This window comes from Ictalurus punctatus, chromosome 10, assembly GCF_001660625.3.
Source record: "Ictalurus punctatus breed USDA103 chromosome 10, Coco_2.0, whole genome shotgun sequence".
Classification (NCBI taxonomy): Eukaryota; Metazoa; Chordata; class Actinopteri; order Siluriformes; family Ictaluridae; genus Ictalurus; species Ictalurus punctatus.
In genome coordinates this window covers 27,516,471-27,542,500 of record NC_030425.2, presented here as the reverse complement: position 1 = coordinate 27,542,500, position 26,030 = coordinate 27,516,471, and the positions used below count along the sequence as shown (strand labels likewise).

The 26,030-nt window shown below is 39.1% G+C and overlaps 2 protein-coding genes across 2 annotated transcripts; both read right to left on the bottom strand.

Annotated features, from left to right (window-relative positions):
* Nucleotides 1–2,778: 2,778 nt before the first annotated feature.
* Nucleotides 2,779–10,507, bottom strand: LOC108270986 (cytochrome b5). The gene is made up of 5 exons (XM_017478098.3): nucleotides 10,161–10,507; nucleotides 7,687–7,815; nucleotides 7,439–7,465; nucleotides 7,182–7,213; nucleotides 2,779–6,264 (listed from the first exon to the last, which is right to left on the bottom strand). Exons 1-5 carry the CDS (start codon nucleotides 10,347–10,349, stop codon nucleotides 6,174–6,176), a joined length of 468 nt encoding a protein of 155 aa, XP_017333587.1. The 5' UTR covers nucleotides 10,350–10,507; the 3' UTR covers nucleotides 2,779–6,173.
* Nucleotides 10,508–21,258: 10,751 nt separating this feature from the next.
* zgc:162592 (G-protein coupled receptor) lies at nucleotides 21,259–25,751 on the bottom strand. The gene is made up of 2 exons (XM_017478097.3): nucleotides 24,675–25,751; nucleotides 21,259–22,638 (listed from the first exon to the last, which is right to left on the bottom strand). The coding sequence occupies exons 1-2, from the start codon at nucleotides 25,456–25,458 to the stop codon at nucleotides 22,355–22,357; spliced, it is 1,068 nt and encodes a 355-aa protein (XP_017333586.1). The 5' UTR covers nucleotides 25,459–25,751; the 3' UTR covers nucleotides 21,259–22,354.
* Nucleotides 25,752–26,030: the final 279 nt, after the last annotated feature.

Genomic DNA, 26,030 nt, shown 5'->3' with positions numbered 1-26,030 from the left:
ATAGTTTGCGCTTATGTCTATACATATATTTATACATCTTGTACCTACTCTTTATACATCCCTGTATTGTTCTCCTTACTCTCTCTTTTTCCTTCACCTGTCTTGCTGCTGCTGTGATGCCCAAATTTCTCCATCTGGGGATTAATAAAGTATTATCTTATCTTACAAACCAAAAAAAATATATAGAATTATACAGTCATAAGTTTACATACACCTAAATGTTCATTAAAATCAAATTGAAAAAATGGTGATCATAAAAACTGCATTGTGTGTTTTTTTTTTTTTTTTTATTTAGTCCTGTCATGAAGAAGCTATTTCACATAACAGATGTTTACATATAGTCCGCAAGACGATATGAATAATAACTGAATTTACACTAATGAGCCAGTTGAAAAGTTTACACACGCTCGATTCTTAACACCACGTCTCGTTACCTGGAGGATCAACGATCAATGTGTTTATGTTTTGCGAGAGTTCTTCACGAGGCCCTGGTTTGTCCTGAACAGATAAACTGTCCGCTGTTCTTCAGAAAAATCCTCCAGGTCCTGCACATTCTTTCCATTTTCAATGCAATTTTTAATAATCGTTAAGTATTAACATTTAGCAGATTCTGCAAGGCATGTGTAAACTTCAGCTGCCAAATAAAAATGTACAATGTGACATTCGTACACTTTCGTACTTAACTCCTTGAGCTTTAAAGAATAAATTTCTCCGTCAGCAGGCAGGCTAATGTTATTTCATGTAATAAAATGCACTCACTTCATCCTCCTTTTTCTTTTTCATCTTCTTTATTACCGAGTTATTATTATCCCCCGCGCCACACAAATTTATATGCTAAGTATCCTTGCTTTTATTATTATTATTATTATTATTATTATTATTATTATTATTATTATTAACAATCATGCTGTAATTAAGTGCACGATAAAAATAAAAACATGAAATGTGCATGAGCAAATTTAGGACCAGAGTCCGAGTTGAGTCTGCATCATTACGCTTACAGCAGAATATCAACTCTTTTTTTTTTTTTTTTTCCATAAACATGTCTTGAATTTCCACTCTTCCGGGTCTGAAACTAAGCGGCGTTAACTTCCATATATGTAGCTTGAATATCAGACACAAAGAAACCCGAGAGTAATTAATTTAACATTAAATATTAATCCAGGATACTTACAAACCACTTGTTGTGGTCAAATAAGATGTAAAGATCAGATGATCATCTCTTCCATGCAATAAGATGATGATGATGATGGCTCTGATTTTAATCAGACTCATCCACAGCTGGAACTAAAAACTAAACACAGGGGAAACAACAGCACACAGAGTGAGGAAAAACTCTAATTGAATGAATGTAACAAATTAATTAATTATTAAAATATCAAGAACCACTATATATATTTAATATCGTCTGTGTTTAAGGTATTTGACGTTTTCAGAGTGATTTGATGACGGGTTAAAAATACACCTAGTTTCAAAATCAAAAAATTGGGATTAAAAAAGGTCTTCACTCACTTCTGCAGAAGCAGATAGAGATATATATATATTAAATACTGTTGTAAAATCCTGCAACATCCCAATGAAGTATTTCATTTAGATTACGGGGATATATGTTAAATGACGACTTAATTCCGAGCAAAAACTTATAAAACAAACCCTTTACAATTATAAAGATGTGTCCATCACTCCTCTTTCAGTTCTTGTCTAAATCTATTATAATGTTTTAGAGATCAGGTAAAATGATCACACAGAAAGCGAACGGGATCGTTACATCGATTCTGATTGGTCAGAAGGTGTTGATAGATTCTCTGCTGATTCGCTCGTTCGAACACGCTTTCACTTCGACAGTAATGACATTCGCACAGACGCTCCACATATCCGCATGTAAAGCGCGTAATTGTGGATATGGTTGCGAGTTTTCTGTAAGGTAAAAAGGTTTGTTTAACGTTTAAGGAAGGAGTCTCTAGTGTCAGTGCTTTATAACATCTAGGAGGTAAAGCTGTAACTACGTTTTCTGACCCTGACTCCTTACGTAAACGTTAAAACTTTACCACATCAACGATCACACGTTTTACTTCATTAAGCATCACGTTTAAAATCCGTTTACATCGATCATGTTGAGCATCTGCCGTACACGTCCCTCTCAACGAGCCGTTTCTATAGAAACCGCAACATCTTAGATATAAATCGTTCATTCCTGCTGGAAAAACAAAACAAAAAAAAAACCACAACAACAACAACAAAAAGAAACCCATTAGAATTTCTGAATTTCTTTCTCCACTCTCCACTACAAATACCATTACAAACAATTACCGGTCCTTAATGGTATCCACTAGACATAATATAACACAAGTTACCAGTAGAGACCCACAGGGACCATTACAACCAAGACAATTCCCATTATAACCATTACAAATTCTCAGGTTTTCTCCAGCAGGGTGGGTCGTTCCAGCCAGAGCTACCGTCCGAGTCATGCTGTTATACAGGAATAAAGAACACCGTCTAACCAATCAGATCCAAGCATTCAACCGCACTGTGGTGTATAAAGGAGGAGGACATTCCACAACATTAAATATAACTATAAACAAACGAAAAATAAATAAATAATAAAGTACAATCATTCTTTAATAAGTCAAATTTAGTCGCTTGCAATTCACTTTGATATCAGAGGAACATAATCACTGATATGTTTCCTATAACAGCACAACATTACTGCACTGTTATTATTACTACCATGCAACACACACACACACACACACACACACACACACACACACCACATCGGGTGGGAATGTATTTTTAATAGTCTATAATCCGAGCATAAATTACACTACATCAGTGATTACAAACTGGTTAAATAATTCATTTCGCTCCCAACAAATAATTCACTGAATTTATTAACCAAAAAAAATAAAAATAAAAAAAATAAAAAAAATCACACACATGGTGCAAACATACCTAATCACAACAGAAAGTGTAACAAGGTAACATCAATTACACAACGATTAAACATTTTACCACCACAGGAGATAAGGAATCGAACATGGGATATGAAGAAAACAGGAACAGGAACGTAACTGCAGGTCTGTGTGCATAGAGAACTTAAAAAAACGTTCCCTCGGAACGGCGCGGCGATTTGATCCGAACGTGAACACGGGCGTCGAAGCGACACGCTATAGGTGCTAGTGATTTTGTAATGGGGGTGGGGCAGAAAGAAGAAAAAAAAATAAATAAACAAAGGAAATGCATAGAATATTCAGCACATGAGCATAGATTTTATGGACAGCTCGACAGTTTAAAGTATTAAAATGTTTACGTCGTCGTCAATCCGGTTCTCAACGGATGCATGTATAAAAACAAAAGAAAAAAAAATATATATATATATATATATATATATATATATATATATATATATATATATATATATATATATATATATATATATATATATATATATATATATTTTAAGTGTTCATTGCATCACACCTTACAATGTAGACCTTTGGAATGTACAGGACATCTGGGTGTGGGGGGGGAATTGAAAGAAAAGAAAGGATTAACATTGCTAACATTAACCCTGGCTAAGTCCTTAACAATTACACCCACTCAGCTAACCTAATAATTAACGCTTGCATTCCATCCTTTGAGCAAAAATAAATCCATTAACGAGGCTGAATTATGAATGTAATGGAATAATCTGATGATGCTAATTTACACGGCCGTGTTCATAGTCATGGCTGGACCCTCAGAATCGTGATCCTGGTGTTCATTCTTCAGCTCAACTCGGACACGTCAGCTTACTTTGTTACTCTGTTTATCGATTAATATGACGAGCGACACTTTACGTTAAGGTTCCCTTAAATAACGGGTTAAAAATAATTTACTGCACAAGTTAATTAACATTCATAAACTATAAGCATTCAGCATTAATATACGCAAGTGTACGTTTAAAACGTCAATGGAATCCACCTGCATTGACCGGGGATGCGATCCATGACTACATTTCTACATACATTAGAAAATAATCAACCCTTTCATGTAGAGTCCACACCCACTTTCGGAAAACACACGCCGTAAAATCCACCTCCTAATCACTTCCTGTAAATGAACGTACATTTCTGTAGCGCTCCAGACCGTTTGCCGTTCTCAGTCTACGAACGTTCCACATAGAATAATAATAATAATAATAATAATAATAATTAAAAATTTAAAGCAGAAATGTTTGTTTTGTGCCAGACTCCACTGAACACCTTAGATTTTTATAAATTTGTTTTTGTTTGTTTAAACTAGTGGGGTTTTTGTGATAAGATGATTTTTTCCCCCCTCTTTGCATCATGCAACAGTTAAGAAATTATATTATAATACAAAAAATAATAATAATAATAATAGTAATAATAATGTCTTAGATATTTTAGACCTGCATGTTAACGTTTTCGGACACTGGAATACTTGTTTATTTTACTATTATTTCAGGTAGACCATTTCAGCCTTAACTCAGTCCATCCATTTAAACCTCATAAATATTTGATATTTAGACAAACACCAAATTCATACATCATGCCATTGCAGTTGAGAAGAAAAATGTTCCTAGAGGTTAATTACTTCCTGAACTCTATATACACACACGAGTCAAAAAAGTGCGACATTAATTAAGCGCTGGAACACGAGGTGTTGATCAAGATGAAGATTCTACCGACACGAAAGTGATATGTTTTTGCGGGAGGGGACGGATAAAAATTCTCCGATATCGCGATCGATGATGTCACGAAACGGGCGATATTCTGAGATACCGCCCAGTGATTTATTTTTTTTTATTATTAAAACAATTACAAAAAGTGATTCGAAAGCAACTGTATAGAATAGGAGCACAGAATCTTCAAAACTGTTATTTATTTTAAGAACTTATGAAAATATTATTTTCGTGCTCCTTTTGCAAGTTAAGCATTTTATAATTTGTAGACATTAAAATAAAATTTTTTTTTTTTTAAATTTTAAAAGCAGACTCCGTTTGGAAAACTCCTGCCTGTATATCGAGATCCATATCACGTATCGTATAAATTTAAGTACGATTTTAAAGATTTTTTTAACTTCTTCTCCGTATCGCCCACCTCTAGTGTAGAATTGTTTCAATCGAGTCTTTGTCGTGGAGAGAGGATGCACACTCACTCAGAGCTGCGCGTTATAAAACAAGCACTGTGGCGATTCGTTTGGAATGTCGAACTTGTAGATGTACCATAAATAATAGGATTTTATTTATTTATTTATTTTTCGCATTTGTATTGGTTTGGCTTTTAATAAACGAACCTGACACACTCAACACTACTGTAGTCACACAGCCCTACCAGTGCTGGAACAATAATGATATAAAAAGCATTTATCAAAAAGGTATATGTGGGTTAAATAACGTCAGTAATGATGCAAGTTATTAAGGGAAGCTTAGTGTAAAGTTTTTTGTTTTTTTTTACTGAATGCGTATCTAGATATCCAGTTCGACTGCGTAACCTTCGACCGGACCCGATTACACGAACGTAGTTCAAGGACGACCTTTAATCGGGGACTTGGGAAAGATCGAATAGTCACATGTTCATAAGTTATAATCCTGAAATCCCTCGGCATAACACACCATGTTCAGTCAGAGCAAAGAGAGGATAGAAGTGAGGAACAGAATGACGGACACACACACACACACACACACACACGTTCCTATTCAGTGCTGCATGTGAACTGCATATGAAAGCGGAGAGTCTGAAAAGGAGCTGGTCCAAACCGAGGCACGGACTGACCTCATCCTGCACTAATCCTCCTCCTCCTAATACGCACAGAGAAAAACAGGAAACTAAATTTTTATTTATTTAAAAAAAAAAAAAATTCCGTGATTCCTCGTGTTCCTGGTAAACTCACTGGCATGAGAAGGGCAGTGATGGTCAGACATCATGTTGTAAGTGTGTGTGTGTGTGAGAGATAGAGAGAGAGAGAGAGAGAGAGAGAGAGAGAGAGAGAGAGAGAGAGAGAGAGAGAGAGAGAGTCCAAGGCCTCTGGATGAAAGAGAGCAAATGTTGCACTAGACTGGATCCTGATCCAAAACCAACCAGACTGTCAGGTACTGCTGTGTAACCTTGTACCGGTAACTGCAGTGCTGAGACGGTTTCGGGAATCCAGGAGTTGCAGAGTAGTGCTCAAGATGATTTGTGCTCCAACATGTAATAACGATACATGAAGCCTACAACAGCGACCGCTACGGCAGGAATCAGCCAGGTGCTCCACGAACTGAAAAACAGGAGACAGTGTGTGTGTGAGAGAGAGTGAGAGAGTGTGAGAGAGAGAAAGCAATGGCAAGACAGAAATATAGAGAGGGAGAGAGACATAGAGACCCTGGGAGACCCCAAGGTGAGAGAAAGAGCACAAGAGGCAGACCAATTAAGAGACCAAAACAGTGTAGTGTGTGACAGAGAGAGAGATCAGTCATGAAAGAAGACAGAAAGTAATAGCAAGACACAGAAAGAAAGATGGTGCGTGAGTGCGAGAGAGTGAGACAGAAACAGATGGAGAAAGAGAATGACGAGAGAAGGGCGAAAGAAGGAACGTGACAGATGGTAAGGGAACGGAAGTGAGAGACAGACAGGGAAAGACAGCGAGACAATGTGTAAAAGACCGAGCTCGAGTAAGACAGCGATAGACAGAGCAGGAGACAGACAAAGAAAGAGATAGCGACAGACAGACGGTGAGAGAATGAGCAAGAGGCAGAAAAGGGGAGCCCGAGAAAGAGAGAGACGCAGCGAGAAACTAAGAGACGGGCCAAATGAGAGAGTGAGAAACAGACGGGGAGAAATGGAAAGGGTGAGAGAACAGAAAAAGAGACAGACAAAGATAGAGAGACACACAGAAATGGACCGAAAGTGATAACGAAGGACAGACCGACCGAGTGAGAGTGTGAGCTAGTGAAAAAGTGATGTGAGGGGAAGAGTGTCTGTGAGACAAACAGATACTGTAGCAACAGAGAGACAGAAAGAAAGAGAGCGAGCGAGACAGTCAGTCACAGAGAGGAAAAATCTCTGAACCTCGAGAAACAAAAAGAAAAACAGACTGAATGAGAGGGGGCGAGAGGGAGAGAGAGAGAGAGAGATATAGCGAGAAACAAAGAAAGACAGAATGTGAGAGAGAGAGAGAGAAAGATGATCTCTCACCTGGACTCTTTCGAAGTTGTGATATAAACTTCCTAGAGAAAGAAAGACAGATATGTAAAACTACAACAACGTTTCTGAGAAATAAAGAAACAAACAAATGGAGTGTTTGTATTTAGCAGGTCATGTCGGAGAACCCCACATCCACTAAACAGGGCTGGAACATACAGTCCAGCACTTTCCTACCCCAGCTGTAGCGGAGAATACAGAGGATAGAGATCGGGCTGAGAACGTGTGGACGCTGTGCGGTGTTTCTTTACCTTTTTACACGCTTTCTTTCGGTCATCCTACAACAAAAACAGGACAATTACCATGCTGCAAAGATCACAATCAATCCACTTTTACACTCCAACTAACAGTGCGGTTTAAATCCATTCTAAACGGACTGTGGAAAGTCTGTCTAATCAAATGCTATCGATATGCATGAATAAACTACCAAAATAAAAATGTTATAAAAATAGACTAAAATAGTACGTTATAAAATTAGTGCATATATTTTGGTCACTACCTCGTGCAGCTCTCCGATGTAGTACTGCTGGAGCATCTCTCTGGCGTCCGTGGAATGGCCGACGTCCTCGAAGCTCTCTGTCGCATCCCCACCTGCCTGCTCCAGGAGCACTTCTTCACCTCCCGGATGCTGCGAAATAAAGACTTTCGACTCAATCAAAACCGATAGTTCCAGCAACCGCTTATCGGTGCTTATAAACAGAAGTTTGTGCTCGTGCATCAGCGTCGTGTGTACGTACTACACAAGCGCCGCTTTGGAAAGTTGGATCTTCTTCGAAGGTATTTCATGTAAAACATTCCCCTGCCTTAGAGGACTCGGAGGTCGCGTACTTTTTTCAGCCGTTACTTGATTACGCCGCTGTCGGACGGTGAGTGAGGTCGTCATGTGTATGGAAGGTAAAGCTGACAAACGGTAAACTGAAGAAGTTGATTTGAGTCGACTCTGTGTATCTGCTAAAGTTGGCGGCGTCGCATCACGTGCGTTTCACGTCGTCAAAGGAAATCGGCATCTCCATAAAGCTTGTCAGCAGCTCTACCGACGATTTTACTTGACGTTCTTACTCCATTTTAATTTGACATTTTTACTACAGTGATTTTTCACACCGTTCCATTTTGTTGCTCTTACGCCATTTTACTTGATGTTTTTACACCATTTTATTGTTTTTTGCACTTGTCGTTTAACTTTTTTTTTTTTTTTTTTTTTACATTTTATGGATTTTTATGCCAATAAGTAGAGGTAGAACAATATATCGTGGTACGATATATCACGATGCAAAAAATAAAAATATTACAGGACGTATCGTAGACTTACGATGATTTTTTTTTAACGATATGAAGTCCGTTTTATCCTACAGCTTGTTTGTGGTCACATGATTCTGATGAGGCGCAAAATTCAGATGGAGAACAGGAAGTGAAAAGCAGAATGGACGAGATGGAGGAAAGTCCATGCTGTACTGGTTTAGTCACTATTACAGGAGAAAGGTATAAGCAGGAATTTGTTTTTGTTTTTTTTTAAATCACAACACACGTTGGACGTGATCCTTATGTTATGAAGAGGAGTGAATTTTCGACTGAATTGAAATACTTGCCTGCCATCGAGGCGGTAGATATAAGCAATTACCTTGTCCTCCAGACATCCTTCTACTCCAGAATTCAAACGAATGCATACAAAAGTATGGAGGCATAGAACTTTTTTTGTTAGTGGTTGGGTCAACGTCCTCGATTTTCAGTCAACCTCTTGCATTTTTCCCCCTTTTGGTACACGGTTTCTCGGGCTGATCGACTTGAGCAACCATAAATGACGCAAAAGATAGACATTTCGAGTTTGTGATAGTACTTCCTGTGCCGAAAATCACTTCCTGCCCTCCATCTGCACTGGATATTGTAAATGCACAAAGATCCCAGCTTCTGCCTGCAAATATGATGATCTGCTATTTTCCTGGCAAAAACCTTTAAGTAACCTAAACCCAAAAGCTGTTTGTGACGGGTTAAACTTACTCGAACAGAACACTATTTACTTGAATGCTTTCTTGTTGTTTGCACTTTTACTGCTTTAAGAAGTTCTCTCTTAGGTTTCAGCTATTTCATGCTAAAAATTCAGTTTTATTGTTCAGCGACACACCTAGTCAACTGTTGTTGTACATACAGAAGGTGAAATTAAAATCTTGAAAAACGGTAAATTCTTTCAATTGTACATACGACAAAAAAAAGTTGAAAATTGGTAACGTTTTGGGAAAAAAAATATTGTGATACACATCGTATCGTGAACCCGGTGTATCGCTACACCCCTTACCAATTTTTATACACCATTCTCATTTTACATACTAACTCCAGTTACTTATATACATACATACATACATACATACATACATAGGACTAAGAAAACCTAATAATTATATTATTTTTCGATAATAATGTAGGCATGAAATGTTGAGAATAGTTCTCAATCTACTTGCAAACTCACAAATACAACTTATAAGTCATTATACTGAGTTACATAAGACTGAAGATGAAGGTCAATAACAATCCTAGTCAGAAAGGAAATGTTTATTTTAAAAAAATCAGTTTTTAAAAACACACTTTCTACAACTAAATACAATGCACTAAAGAAACTGGGGTTAAGGCACTGCAGGTGTTATAACGTGTTATGAACTCTCATTATACTGTATTATAAACGTTGCCATCAACTGCAGTGCCTTTTCACATAGAGATCAATATATCAATGCCCTTTGAAGGCATTATAGCGTGTTATGAGGTCATTAGACATGTGGCCTTTATAGGAAGTGTCGTAACAAGTTATAGCTATAGTTCATAAGGCGTTATTAGTCGATCAGGTAGCGCGCGAGGCCTGGTCGCGCGCCCGCTAACGAGTTCAGTTAGCATTTAAAGTAACGTTATAAGCGGAGGACCTTGTATTGTTAGCGTGCTAGCTAGTAAATATGGCCAACCGCAGACTTTGACGTGAATTCCTCTCACCTCTTCGAGGAAACCCGTAATGTCGTAAACTTTATCGTGGATAATCAGCCATGTGTCTTTGCTCATGTTATGAGCTTGAACCTCCTCGCGCGTGTAACATTTCACGTCACCATCCTCGGCAGGTAGATGATTTTCATCCTCCGTCTTCGAACTTGTGTTCACTGACTGATTGTCTATTTCTTCCCCCATGTTGGCTGGCTAGCTGAGCTGGTCTAGGCTGAGCTGGCTGGGCTAGCTCCGGTTCCGATAGCCGTCACTTTTATATCTAACTGACGTCTACTAACGTTGCTACGCGGCTAACCCACTCAGCTCAACTGAGCTTCGACTGACACACAGAGAAGCAGCTCGTGCAGAAGTCTGAACCAATGAGCGAACTGAACGTCACGCCACAATACACGGCCCCGCCCCCTCTCAAATAGCCAATGAGCGACTTTTTCCTCCAACCAACGTAGCCAATCAGAAACAAGCGAGGGTCACGAGACCGTAAAAAAAATACAGGAGAGGGCACAAATATGGTTACAAATACGTGTTATTCCCAACACCTTGAGCTTGCGCGCATGCGCGTTGTATTCAGAGCCTGTTCATTTTATTTTAACAATAGAAATCGTCACCAAGTGTGTAACAGATCGAAATTTTGATGTATCTGACAAAATCCTGAAGCATTATCTCAGAATTATGACACGATTCAAAGTATTTTATATGCATAACAATGCAGAATGCGAGCTCCATGAAGACATGGTTCGACAATGTGCTCATGTGACTGAATGAGCAAATCCCCACAGCCATGCTCCAAAATGTAGTGGAAAGACTTCCCAGAAAAGTGGAGACTAGTATCACAGCAAAGAGAGACTAAATCTGTAATGGGATGATCAACAAGAACATGTGGATGTGCTGGTCAGGTGTCCACAAACTTTTGGCTACATGGTGTAGCTAATTAGGTTATCCTGCTAAACCACTTTGAGATTAGATAAGATTATCTATGACTACATGACTATGACCAATCACTTGATAAGTCTAGTGCATAGTCCTATCATATTATCATGTTGAGATAATAAGTGAAAATCTCAATGTACTATTGCATACAACATACTAGGAAATAATGTTAAGAAATGTTCTTCCATAGGTATGAATGTATCAGGTACAGCTGTGGTGTTGTTGTAGTTAAACACCTGAGGGTCACTACCGGGTTGAGACAGCCAACAGCCAATCGGAAACCAACCTTGGCACGGTAAAGTGTGGAAATGAGCTTTAGTCTCTAACTGAACACCAACAAGGTGATCAGTAAGATCACGTCTAGTGTTTTACACAGTGTTTAAAACGCCAGCAACAACGCTGCTGCACATTTGTGTTTTTATTTTTATTTTTAAATATGTTGGTTGGTCCTTTTACACTGATAGACGTGGTAAAGCAAGACTGATACCCTGTGTAGAGCAACTGATGATCTCCAGTCAGTAACTACTGTATATACCTACACGATGACTTATCATATTTGTTTATGATCAAGTACTTAAGTGTATGTTTTTATAAGAATATATAAGTTTCAGTATACTTTATGTGTGAAACAGTGAAGCATAAAACAAAAAAAAATATTCTATGTAATAAATGTATGTCTATGCATGTAGAGATAAGGAAGGCGTGTTTGACGTGTAAAGTGGACTGATAAGCGAAGACATGTCTATAAGTCAAAAGTAACAAGCATGACTCAGTAGGTTTTGCAGGTTGTTAATCATCAACAACCCACCAGCATTATAGCAAAATTACCCAACCAAAGTCTAATCTTTTTTTTTTTATTATTATTATTTTTTTTTTTAAAGAAGCCGAACTAACAGATGGCAGTATATACAGTACATGGTTTTGCTAGACCAGTGGTTTTTAAACTGGGGGCCCCCAGGGGGTGCCCGGGGGGCCTCAACAATTTGGTGTGCCCATCCTTCCCACTAGTATGTTTTCTCTTTCTCACTCTCAGACAACCACACACACACACACACACAATCAATTCCTAATGTAATGTAGCGTAAAGATGTAATTATTACTAAAAAAGGGGGATATATTTAGAAGTCTGTATTTTTAATGTGTTTTAAAAACATCTTGCAAAAGGGGGGCCTCGGTCAAATGTTAATGCCATTTGGGGGGCCTCGCCCTGGAAAAGTTTGGGAACCCCTGTGCTAGACCACTGAGTAGACCCGGAAAGAAGCGCTATTTTCACTGACTGACTGGCCTAGAGAGGCATCTCATTCTGCACAATTCTGTATTATCCTAGTTGATTTGAACATATACATAACTGCAGAGTACACACACTGAAAAACCTATGCCGTACAATAAAAATACGATATTTGCCAAAGAAAGGAAGCACGACATGATAAACTCAAAACGCTGCTCTATCCTTTCTCATGCAAATGTAAATGCAAATCCTCCTTTTTATGTTTTCCTTCCTGTTCTCTCCGCTTTATATTCCTATTCTGTCCATCAGCACATCTTCTTCCTCTTCAGTCTGTCCTATCATTCTGATATCCTTCATGAGTAAAACCTGTAGCCTCAATGATTTAAACTCAAGGCAAGATGATGTAACTGTAGTTAACTGTGTAAAAAAGGAAAACAAAAATTTGACCTAGGAACATCTTTACACCTTTTCCCTTATTAAAATGCCAGTAGGAATATAAACAAACTCCAGTTAGTCCAGAATGCAACTGCTAGAGTCCTAACTAGAACTAGAAGATACAACCATATCACACCAATATTATCAATACAGCATTGGCTCCCAGTGGAATCCCGCATTGACTATAAAATACTTTTATTAGCCTATAAAGCACTAAACGGTCTCGCGCCACAGTATCTAAGCGACCTTTTGGTTTTCTATGATCCGCCACGCCTACTTAGATCAAAAGATGCAGGCTATTTGACGGTACCTCGAATAGCGAAGGCTACAGCAGGGGGAAGAGCTTTCTCTTATAGAGCCCCACAGTTATGGAACAGTCTTCCAGTTAGTGTTCAGGACTCAGACACAGTCTCAGTGTTTAAGTCCAGGCTTAAAACGTATTTGTTTACTCAAGCCTACCCTGACTAGACTTTCTATTATACTAATTCCCAGTCCTAATAATCTTTTCTCTCCCTCTCTCCTTCTGCCGAGCCACACACGATTTTATGGAGATACTATAGATCCAGATCCTTTCTGCCTCTGGTTGGTGCTCAAATCTTCTCCAATTCCAGACTGCTGGGACTACGGCTGCTTCTAAGGCCATACAGACTTCATATAAGTCAATAATGAACTTTTTCACACTATCTGTTTTTACCCAGATGAGGACGGGTTCTCTTCTGAGTCGGGTTCCTCTCAAGGTTTCTTCCTCTTAAAACATCTTAGGGAGTTTTTCCTTGCCACCGTCGCCACTCAGTGGCTTGCTCAGTTGGGATAAATTCGCACCTTTAATATCAGTATACCGTGTTGATATTTCTGTAAAGCTGCTTTGAGACAATGTCTATTGTAAAAAGCGCTATACAAATCAATTTCAGTGGAATTGAATTGAATTTACAAATTTAAAAATGTCCCCATGTCCTCCTGCATACTACAGGCCGTAGTTAACAGCTAGGAAACTAGCTCAGGTTTTTCACAGGTGAATGTTAGTGTATCAGATTTTAATATCAGTGAATTATTTAACAGCAGCTAAACCGGACATCATTTCCAGTAGTGATGTGTCATTTGCGAATGAGTCGACTCCTTGAGTCGACTCCTTTAGGCAAATGTTCAGAACCGACTTATGTGAGGTTTTTTTGTTTAATGTAGGCAGAGGCAGTATTCCTTCATTCATTCATTCATTCTTAACATCTGAGCTGCTCATGTGCGTGAATCATGAGTTATGTATTTGAGAGTGTATTGAGGAAGGCTAAAAATCCATCCATCCATCCATCCATTTTCAATACCGCTTATCCTACAGGGTCATGGGGAACCTGGAGCCTGTCCCAGGGAGCATGGGGCACAAGGTGGGGTACACCCTGAATGGGGTGCCAATCCATCGCAGGGCACAATCACATACACACTCACACCCCCATTCATACACTACGGACACTTTGGACATGCCAATCAGCCTACCATGCATGTCTTTGGACTGGGGGGGTTCCTCCTCAGGGTGTCCCCCGCCTTGTGCCCTAGGTTCCCTGGGATAGGCTCCAGACTCCACCGTGACCCTGTGTAGGATTAGCGGTATGGATGGATGGACATTAACTTCAGAGGTGCAAAAAGACCCCGACACACCAAGAAAGTCATGTGACACGCACATTATTTGTGCAAAATCCTCCAAGTCTGCTCTCACAGAAATATATGATATAAAGAAATCCCTGTTCCTACTTTATTCAATGGCGTCACAGTGAAAAAAAAAATAGTGGCAGTTTTTATGCAGACTTACAACCAAGCATGGGGTAAGATGTTAAATTGAAATAAATAGTGACAACTTTATCACACCATATTTTTCTTCCACTAAACAAACTTTCAAACGTGATTACATTCAGTAATATGTGTAAATGTCCTATTCTCCCACAGGTGGCCGCCACACCTACCAGCATAAGTCTTCATTTTTGATGACACTAATCTAATTTTATGTCCTCCTCACGCTTGGTTTAGAGCGCCTGCAATAAAAGACAGACCACCCACTCGTCTAATAAGGAGAGGAAGGAGGAACATTCACAGACGATATTTAACTGAGAGCAAAGGAAACACCAGACGTGCTCTATTTAAGTATAATAAAAGGAAAGAAATGTCATCAAACCAGTTCCACACAATGCAAGACATAAATCCGCAGCGCCATGTGAGATTCTTTACTGCCTCTGAAACACTTCCAACTGTTTTTCATAAATATTCAGTTTTTCTGGGATTTGTTGTGGAGGAATCATGATGCAGCGGCTGAGTGCTTCACTGCCTGAGGATACAGAAGTTTAATGCTGAGACAAACAAGACGATGATATATAACCTGGATAAAATCTGCATATTATTTCAACACAGTGACTTTACCCCAGAAGTCAGAAAATGAAAATGTTCTTATGTGGTAAAAAAAAAAAAAAACAAAACAAAAAAAACTCATGTAAATGTCCTTATCCGATTTGGGTGGAATGACATTCACGCCCAACATTTAACAAAGCTCGAGAAACTGATGGGGTGGGATAAACCAAAACATGACCTGATGAGAAAAAATAAAGAACTATATGATCTGTACTTTTCAAAAAAAAATTTGCTTTTCACTGGTGCACTTCATGTGTAAAAAAAAAAACACATTACAGATAAATAAAATAATAAAAAAAGAAACAATACAAACATCCATCTATACTGCTTATCCTACGGGGAGCCTGGAGCCTATACAAGGGAACTCGAGCCATAATACAGGGGACACCCTGGACACCCTGGACTGGGTGCCAACCCATCGCAGGGCACAATCACGCACATTCACACACTATAGACAATTTGGAAATGTGCATCTCTTTGGACTGGTGGAGGAAACCATAGTACCCAGAGTTAACCCCCGAAGCATCAGGAGATGCACGAGGCAAACATACTAACCACTAAATCACCATTGCCCCCCCCCCCCCCCCACACACACACAACACAAACATGTTAATAAATAAATACACACATACATAACAAACCGTGAAATAAACACATAACTGACCAATCAAACAACTAAAACACATAACTGACCGATCGAATAATAAACACACAAGCATGCTAATAAACAAATAAATAAATAACAGACACGTTAAATAAATAATTAAATAAATGAACAAGCGCGTAAATACATAAATAAACAAATTCCCAACAAAGGGTGTATTCCCATCTCACTCCCGGTACTCCCAGGATAGGCTCCGGATCACCATGGCTTTGACCAGGATGAAGCACTGAAAGTCAGTGAGTAAATGAATAGATAGATAGATAGATAGATAGATAGATAGATAGATAGATAGATAGATAGATAGATAGATTACAAAATGTTGCTGAGCTTAACTGATACTTTAACAAACTTCCATGTTTTTCCTTAGGAGTAGAATAGTTTTACTAACAATTCATGCATGCAATTTTTTTTGTACAATAAACACCCTCCTTGTCTTTGACTAACACATGTTCTGCTATATTCTACATGGTTAAGATATATTTTAAACACATAAAGGGGTACCTCTAACTAAGTGGTTTACCAGTATATACAGAATATTCATGCTGTATAATATAAAATAGCAAAGCCAATTTCCATAATACTGTAATGCATTTTATGAGCTGAATGTACATAATTCATCTTGGTGCATTTTTTGGTTTTAACCAATATTTCAGTTATCAATAATCAGTCATTTGTCCTCTGAATGATTGAATCTCTTAGATGTATGTATAGTGTAACCTACATGTAATAATATAATGTATCTATGTGTAATGTACAACGGATGAGATTTTGCAGTATAATGCAGTATAATGTTGTACACTAGATGGCAGTAGAACTTAATGTAAAGATGTTGCAAATATTACAAATCACGCAAATGCCTCAATGTGAACATAAATTTAACAATTTAATATTAGATTAATGTATAAAGCCTGAGCGATTACTGATCGGTGGATGTATAAAGCGCGAAAAATCACCAATCGTGTGCCTCATAAGAACAAATCGACCACGTTAACAATAGTAAAACAGAACAGAGAACGGAGGTTAGGGCAAGTCAACATATTAAACACAATATTTCCCAATTCATCTTCCTTACATAAATGGCCTGGGCTGTGAATCGTACGTCCTCCAACGGTCCTTTCCACAGACTAGGATAGTCATCTCTGTCTTCGTGGAGCAGACAGCTGGGGATGTTTACACAGGAAATTAGATGGCCATTTTGCACTCTCTCTCCACCCAGTGCCATATGGAGTGCTGCATTATGTTCGTTCTACAAGAGTAGAACTCACTACGCAGTGCCACAGTAGTATAAAACAGCCCATGCATAATAATTCATCCTGTTAAGATGTCTATCATTTTATCAGTTGGAAGAATATCTGCTGTTTCGTTACCTGACAGTAAGACAATTTCTCCTTCCATTCTGTCTTTCCACAGGTTTTTCTTGTTTCAGTGTGAGGTTACTCGCATGAAGCTGTGATAATGGGCATGATGGTAAAGTGTGCAAACATGAGAGGAGAGTTTTTAGTGATGGTACTAAATGCTGGACAAACTGTGATATCTCACTGCGCAATAAAGCATAGAGGACGTAAATACAGATATTGAATGCTTAACTCACACCAACGGTATATATTTGAAGATAATAAGTATATCTATCATTATGATATGACTCATATTCATAGTTTCATTGGCAATTTCTGTTGTTAACCAGGCCGGCTAGGCGACGTTCGGTAAAATCACTGCAATTCTGACCTGCAAGTAACAAGCAATCTGCACTTAATGTTTCTACCAACTATACAGCATTGCTATTTTTTTGTTTTTTTAATATATATAATCACAATTGTTCCACTCCATTTAATGCACCCCGTTCTGCATCCAGCTGCTATTTCTACCAACACAGTAATGTTGGTACAACAGAGCCTACCATTTCCACTTAATGTGTAATATTTGTATATTAGGATGGTAACCGTGTCGGGTTTTCTGAGATGTGTGAGTCGAGTGTATGGCGTTGTCACCCAACACCGAGAACAATCCCTAATACGTATAAATGCCTTAAAAATGCTTCTCATACTGAGTTGAATCTATGTGTGAAAATGGATGAATACGATGCAAGGAACTATGCAAGGACTAAAACACTCCGTGTCCTGCTGTTATAGGAAAATAATCAACGATGGCAGGGTGTGATGACGTAGAGTCACTGTTACCACCCCAAAGTGTTTGATCACTCTTATACCGCAGCCATTTGCCAACGATTGCAACGTTTAACGTATCAACGAGTGACACGTCATCCGTTTATTGTAACATTTAACGTTGTGGAGCATCCACAAAACAAGTCAGTTCCTTGCATTGCTATGAGAGAGATCTGAAAAGAGAATTATTGGCATCCACTTCAACATATTCTAAATTACACCACAACGCTGTTGAATACTTGATTCTGATTGGTCGGAAGGTTTGGATTCATTTTCTATAGCTCTGACAGTAGTGCCCAGGTTCATATTAATGCGTTATAGTTTATAGTATAACACATTATAGTGTTTATAGTAACAGCCTATTCACAGGGACTTGTATGGCAGACATTTCACATTATAATAACTAAGTCGTTATTAAATGTAAGTATGAAAAGAAAAATAACAGTAATGGCAAATGTGCTGTGGTATAAGAGGAATAGAACCCCGGAGTCGTGAGGCGGCATCGATCCCTGCTGAACGACCACGCCACTCAAGCTGTAACTCCTAAACCATAATCCATAAATAATGGAGCTTCTTCTAAACCCATTTTAAATGCTATTTGGGTGGGTTTTTTTTTTTTATTTTGTAAAATGTTTTATCAGGAACCAAGAAATTCACAATGCTGGATTAAAATAAGCTATTAGTGACTGCATTGTCTGTGTTGATGAGGGCAAACTCAGTATGATTGTCTCCATTCTGTTATTCTTTAGCTTGCTGTCAAATTGAGCTTTCAGGATTTCGAATGTCCCCACTGTTGTAAATATTCATGTATAAAGCACTTTAACAAAGTATATTGTGTAGATAGGTATTCAAAAAAATAATACGAAACCAACTGGGAAAAAAAAAAAAAAAAAACCCACTGCAGAATACCATCATGGCAAGGCACTACATGTAAATAGAAGAATAAAAAACAAACAAACAAACAAACAAACAAACAATAGACATCATTGTTTAAAAAAAAAAATGGACATTTATGCAAATTAAGGTTCTCATCTAATTAAATCTGCATACTTAATACAACCAGAACTCTACAATTTTGCTATTGTTAGGATGAATATATTTATTTCACTGTCACTGACACCATTTCTTTATTGTTTAGTCGAGAAAGTATTTTGTGTCATTTTTCAGTATACAATCTAACATAAACCAGATTTCCTTCCGTCCTTCCGAACAGACACAGGAATGAACGAGGAAAGTTTCGTGAATCTCTTCAGCGAAAGTCTAAAAATAGAAAAGATCGACCTGTATATTGTCTTACCTCAAGCCTTTTCATCTTGAAATGTGACTGTTATATGACACAATTCTTCCGCTATCATTAGCACACTGTAGGCGGGTTACATTCGAAAACTTTTCCGAATTTCCGAAAGCTGCTCTTCGAAACGTGAACACGCTAACCGTGTACTGTACGTAACGGCTGTCTCTCTGTTACCTCTCGCAACACCGCGTAACCACTTCTCACCGCTGCGAAATCTGCAAAAGCACTCCAATATCTGTTTCGCTCATAAGATCTATCTCTCCAACCATTAAGCTGAAACTCAGTGACTAATACTGAATACCGTAGACCTTCCAGGAGGCCAGGGGGTCGGTCTCAGATGACCAAAATAATAGGATTTAGCCCAGACTGAGAGATTTTATCTCTTTCCTCGTTCCTCCATTATGGAGAGCAAAAAAAAAAAAAAAATAGAGAGAGAGATGAATTCATCATCAGCCTTCCTGAAAATCTTCAGGGATGAAAAAAGGTACCTGATTATGTTGTGTTTGGAAATCAGTGACAGCTGGTGGTGATATTAGATGTGAGGTTAACATCTAATATCTGTCAGTAGTGCGTTAACGAAACTATAGCAATGCATCATCATCACATGGTCTCATTGATGGCATAATAAGACCGAGGAAAATATCACACACCCCCACACACACACGCTTAAACATACAGTCTCTGTCCACTTTATTAGGAACACTTCCTGCACGTTCATGCAGTTATTTAATCAGCCAATCATATGGTAGCATCTTTATCGTGGACATAATCTCACTTTATCTGTCCAGTTTAGCTGATTCTGTGCTCATGATAACTTCAGATTCTTGTTCTTGGCTGGCAGGAGTGGAACCTGATGTGGTCTTCTGCTGTTCCAGCTCATCCACCTCAAGCTTTGATGTGTTGGGTGTTCCGAGATGCTTTTCTGCTCACCACGGTTGTATAAAGTGCTTATTTGAGCTACTATAGACTTCCTGTCCGTTTTAAACTGTCTGGTCATTCTCTCTCTCACCTCGACTCAAGGTGTTTCAGCCTGCACACCGGGTGTTTTTTGTTTTCCGCACCATTCCGTACGAACTCGACGTCTATCTGCAGGTTTGGATGACATCATGAATATGGAGGCGTACCTAATGAACTGGACAGTAAGAGTAGCCAAGCAGCATAATTCAGGGCTGTAATGTTCTACTGGCTTCCTGTTGCTCAGACTACCAAATAACACTCGACAGAAAAGTTTAATAACTTTCATTCAAATCAAAAAACACTAAACTTACAATCATGTGTCATTTTGTGCAGTTTGTACTTTGATTAGTGTTAAGTCCATCGACTTCTCTTTTCTCTTATCTTCTAAAAGGTCTACAACTGTACAGTATTTCACATGCACCGCTGATGACGTGCTCTGGATACTTGAGAAAAATATTAACCCACACAGATCTTCAATATGCTGGCACATTTAGATATTACGGCTGTGTAAATCTCAACCATAATAGTGTCGTTGATTTTTTTGCCTCCCATCTAATATCAAAACTGCTTCTGGCGGTGTTTATTCTGCTCAGGTTCTTCTTTAGAAAAACCCGGTTTAAAGCTCCAGAGGTGTCGCTCACACATCCAGGCACTCACGCGCGTCATTCCTTAGCGGTGTGGATAGAGGAGTGCTGGGATTTCATCAGACACGCAGGCAGCTCGCACCAGGCTGTCAGCTCTGCAACATCTCAATGCCACGTCTGATCTGATAGCACGAGGAGGAGATACAAGACAGCTCGGAAATGCCTGGCTAAAATAAATAAATAAATAAATAAAAATAAGTAAAATAATTATTTCAAACCCAGGTCTCAGCTCGACTGGAATGAAGTTTTTAATTATACAGACAACCTTTTAAAAACGTGAGGTGCGACGGTAGCAGTGACCGTCTATGAGAATATGCCAAATGCAAATAAATCCCCCCCCCCCCAAAAAAAAAAAAAAAAAAAAAAAAAAAAAACTCAAATACTAACAAGTCTAATACAAGGGCTTTTAAGCTTTATTTTACAGCACAAACATTTAACACAAACATCAACACTAAAATTTATTTACAAAAATGCTTTACAATTTTTTTTTTTTTTTTAAATCAATATCTGAGAACTTGCTTAGTTACAGAGACATCGACAGGCCTCTAGTCTTCCTTTAACAAAACCAAAAAAAAAAACAAGGCATCACCCTTACAAGCTGATGCCAAAAGTTTCCTTTTTTTTCCTTTAATACAAGTATAAAACATTACAATTTTACGACAGACAAGATATTAGTGTATACAAAAAAAAAAAAAAAAAAAAAAAAGGGCCAGAAAATATAATGTTTACCCTTTACATATTCACAAGCCTGAATTTAATTCCATTTCTACGTGTGTAAAACAGGAGAGCCGATAAAGGGCACATGGACCTCTACCAAATGAAGGAAGAAAAGAAAAAAAAAAGAAAAAATAAAAAATAAAAAAAACATAGCTGTGCTGACCTTTATATGACGTTAAGTGCCTAATTACTTTCCTTTTGTATAAAGGTTACCCTTTCTGTACTGCCGGCTGTTGACATATTGATAAAATCTGACAGAACACAACTTTCATTATCCAGTCGACTGAACATTAAAATGAGGGGGGAAATAATTGCGGTGCAATTCCAGGCAATATGCATTACTGTAAGGAAACAAGACATTTGTAAAAAAACGGAAAAGAAAAAGAAAAAAAAAAAGAAAACTGCAAACAGAAAGGAGTCCATGCTGATAACGAGAGAGACAGATTTTTTTTTTATTACAGGAAATGCTTAAAAGTAGTAGTAGTAGTAGTAGAAGAAGATGAAGGCAAAGAAGATAGACAAAAAAAGAAGGTGCATCTTAAAAAAACAACGAAAAAAACCCCCACAAACAACCAGGAATGACAATTACAATGCAGAAGTGGTGCAGTGAATGTAAAAAGGCACAATTTGCCCACAAACTAAAAGTCTGTATGACTATGGAGGTTGAAAATGAACCAGTGATCCACAGGAACATCATCAGCTCTTGCTCAGAGAAAGTCCTTTACAGCTCTGGGTGCCCGGCTGTTGCAGTCCACAAGGTTCTGTCCTTTCAGATGTAGGTCTCGACAGCAACTGTGAGTAAAGCGCACGTGGACGACACACTGGAAGACCTCTCATGCATGGTGTTGTTATTCAAAGTAGAGATCACAGAGTCGTGTCCGGGTTCGGCGTCGGGACAAAGTCCGAAACACGGCCTCTGCAGAACCGAGTAGAATTTTCTCCTGAAGCTCTGGTTAATCCAAAAGTAAAAGATACAGTTGAGGAAGCCGTTGGACGTCGGTAACCACACGGCTACAAATTCCACCCACTCTGGGACCCCGCTGCCGGATATCGCTGAGAAACGTCAAGACAGGAAGAACGTGTTAGCAGGTTACAGTAGAGATGTTCGTGCTACGAAAAATCCTGTAGCACACGGCCTACTGAGATTGCCTCAGGCCGAACACATAAATAATTCCTGAACTAAGCCGGACGGGATTTTTCCTCACACACACAAAAAAAAAAAAAAATCACCAAATCTAGACTATATCTGATCAGGATGTACCCATGGAGCTATAATCCAGGACTCTGAACACCACTAATAAAGGATTTTAAAATAATAAGATATGCGAAGTGACCACACAACCGAATACTGTGGTGTCGAGTCCGTCCTACTGTTTTCATGTTAAGTTCTCAGCAGGTTCGACAGTAGTTCCGGCTCAAAATCAGGTTTACATCAACGCATTCGTTCGAATACATTATTTTATCTTTGGTAACAGCTCATATGCAGGAGCTTGCATGGCAGACGTGCCACATAAACCAATTAAATCCACGAGTTATCACGGACATGGTGAGGGACGTTTATGAGTCGTGAGTCCCCAGTGTCAGTGCTTTGTAAGTCACGAAGTCTTCAGGGCAGACCAGTTCACACTGTTTTTTTTTTCCCTGCGTAACATGACAATTTTTTTTTGACTTGTTAACTTAAATAAAAAGAAATAATTTAAAAAAAAAAAAAAAAACATGGTTCACTATTTGACTGCTTTTGAAATGGTTAGTTTGATTATTTTGTAAATATGCAATTCATTTGTTTGACTATATTTGAAATACATAAATGGTTAGCTTGCTTATTTGGTAAATACACAAAAAGTTAGTTTGACTATATTGTAAATATATAAATAGTTTGACTATTGTAAGTATATAAAAGGTCAGTTTGATTATTTTGAAATGATGTAAATAGTTGATTTGACTTTACTTTGTAAATATATAATTAGTTTGTGTTGCCATGATTAAAAATACTCCTTCCTAAAGAAGAAGAAGAAAAAAAAAAAGTTATAATCTTCTATTTTCTATTATAAAACTAAGACCAAACCTGATTAAATTCTTCAGAAATACTTTCTTCTTCCTGCCCTTCACGGTGTTACTATTCTCTTTCCTGACGCTGTTTCACGTTAAGTGTAGCACCGTCATTCCGACCACAATACCTTCAAATAGACTACGTTTACATGGACAGCAATAATCTAATTATTGACCTTTATTCTGAATAAGACGTGTAATATTCTGACTAAGGTGTTTACGAGTCGCTTTTAGAATACTCCTTTCATGTTCCCTTTTACACGTTAAAGAACGTAGATCGATTTAACATCACACGTCAATACGTCCCCGCGCCGCACCACGCCGTCCCCTCCAGAATTTCACGTATCGACATTTCACGTATTCGTCTTCGTTATGGAACCGTATACAGTTCCGGGTGTTTCGTTTTTAATTTCGCGAAAGTTTTAAGTGCGGTTAATTATCTGTCGTGCTGTACGCTCTAATAGATGACTGCGTGAAGCCGTGGGCTGCGTCCCAAACCGCGTACTTACCTACTGTATGGTATATAGAAATGCATGTATTTCATCGACTATACAGTAGGTAAGTACGCGGTTTGGGACGCAGCCGTGCTCTCTTATTTGCCGTCAAACGGTTGAGCGTTGCCGTGTGTGTACACGTGTCCTGTCGCGAAACACGGTGAAAACTCCCACACGGCGTGAATAGTACGATTAAGGTGTGTACGCACGTCGATAACGCGACTAAAACAGGAATACTCCACACGCCTTAATCCTACAAGTATGACGTCAGCCATCAATAATCGCCGTTTGCGTGCTAGTCCCTCAAACAAAGTATCGTCTTAATCAGGTTAGATTGTTGTTGTCCATGTAAACGTACTGATTGGAGGAGTAAATAAATATTCAAAATTGTACGTGACGTCATCCAGCGCCTTTCAGAGCGTGCATCAGACTAACTAGGTAGTTTCCCCTGAAACGAGTAGGCAACCCTGAGAACAATAATGCATACATGCACAAGATTAACTGCTCATTCTGTTGCGTTGCAGTGCATTAGCGAGACAAACCCACCGGTGTAGATCATGATGACCATGCAGGGGGTCCAGCACGTGTAGTAGGCGGTCATGACAGGCACGAGCACGCGCGAAGCCACGGCAGGTCTGGTCCATCGACCGGATCCGTATCTCCTCAACTTCCTCCGCTGCGCCCTGGCGGTGACCCAAAGCCTGAGGTTACAGAAGGTCATGAGGGCCGAGCAGGGGAAGAAGATGAAGCAGGTGAGGGTGAGGGAGTACGTCACGTTGCTGGAGTAGGCCGGATTGCACACGAGGGATGCCCTGGAGAAGTGCACGTCTATGATTCCCTCCGGGCACGTGATGGGCACGAGCAGAACCGGAGGGAAGAGCCAGGCGAACCCGATGAGCATCAGGGAGCGCCTTCGGGTCAGCATGGTGGAGTACTGCAGCGGGTAAAACACGGCCACGTAGCGCTCCAGGCTGATGCTGGCCAGCGTGTACATGCACGTGGAGTAAACGGTGGCGTTAACGAAGGCCACGACGTGGCAGAACGGGTCGGGTTCACTGCTGTAATCCTTCACCAGGCTCACGCACAGGTTCAGCGGCATGACGATCAAACCGAACGCCGAGTCCGCACCGGTTAACGATAATAAGAAGTATCGCGAGTTCCGCGACCATCCCGGTACCGCCGAGTAAATCACCGACACCACAGCCACGTTCCCCAAAGTGATCATAACACCCAGAACCAAAATAATCCCAATTTTAACAGGCCGGTGTGCCTCCAGCAGACTCAGTGTGTCCTTTTTAACATCAAACTCACATGACTCGTTACTCCTCATGATGCTGAAGACATCAACCCCAAGTGGTGCTCATCGTGATCATTTGTTGTTACTTTGGGATCAACTGGGAAGAAGAGAGGGGGGGGAAAAAGAAAGATTGGAAGACTAAAGAAGCGCATGGGTCTACCTTTTAGGATACAAACAGATATTCAAAAGGGGAGGGAAAGGAAGGAAGAAAGAAAAAAAAACAACAACTAAACACCTGTGACAAATCAACCTTTAAGCCTCATATGACCTAAAGCATCCAATTAGATGCCTGGAGCAGGTACTAGAACCCCATGACAGTCACATGACATGACATGTGACTAGCTCTAACTGTTATAGCCTATATATAATTAGACAGCCCAATAAAAGGCTACAAAAGGTAATCAAACATTAAACATAAACGTGATTTTAAAAAAAAGTTCCAATAAAACTTTGAAAGCACACGACACTGTTCTTACTCTGAGTTGAAAAATGGTGAATTTCCCAAACAAACACTGTATAAGTTAAGTCCAAAGTACAATGCGTCGCACTGATGCCTCACAGTGTCAGTGGGTGCGACTCAATCGGCTCCCTAGGTGATGAATCAG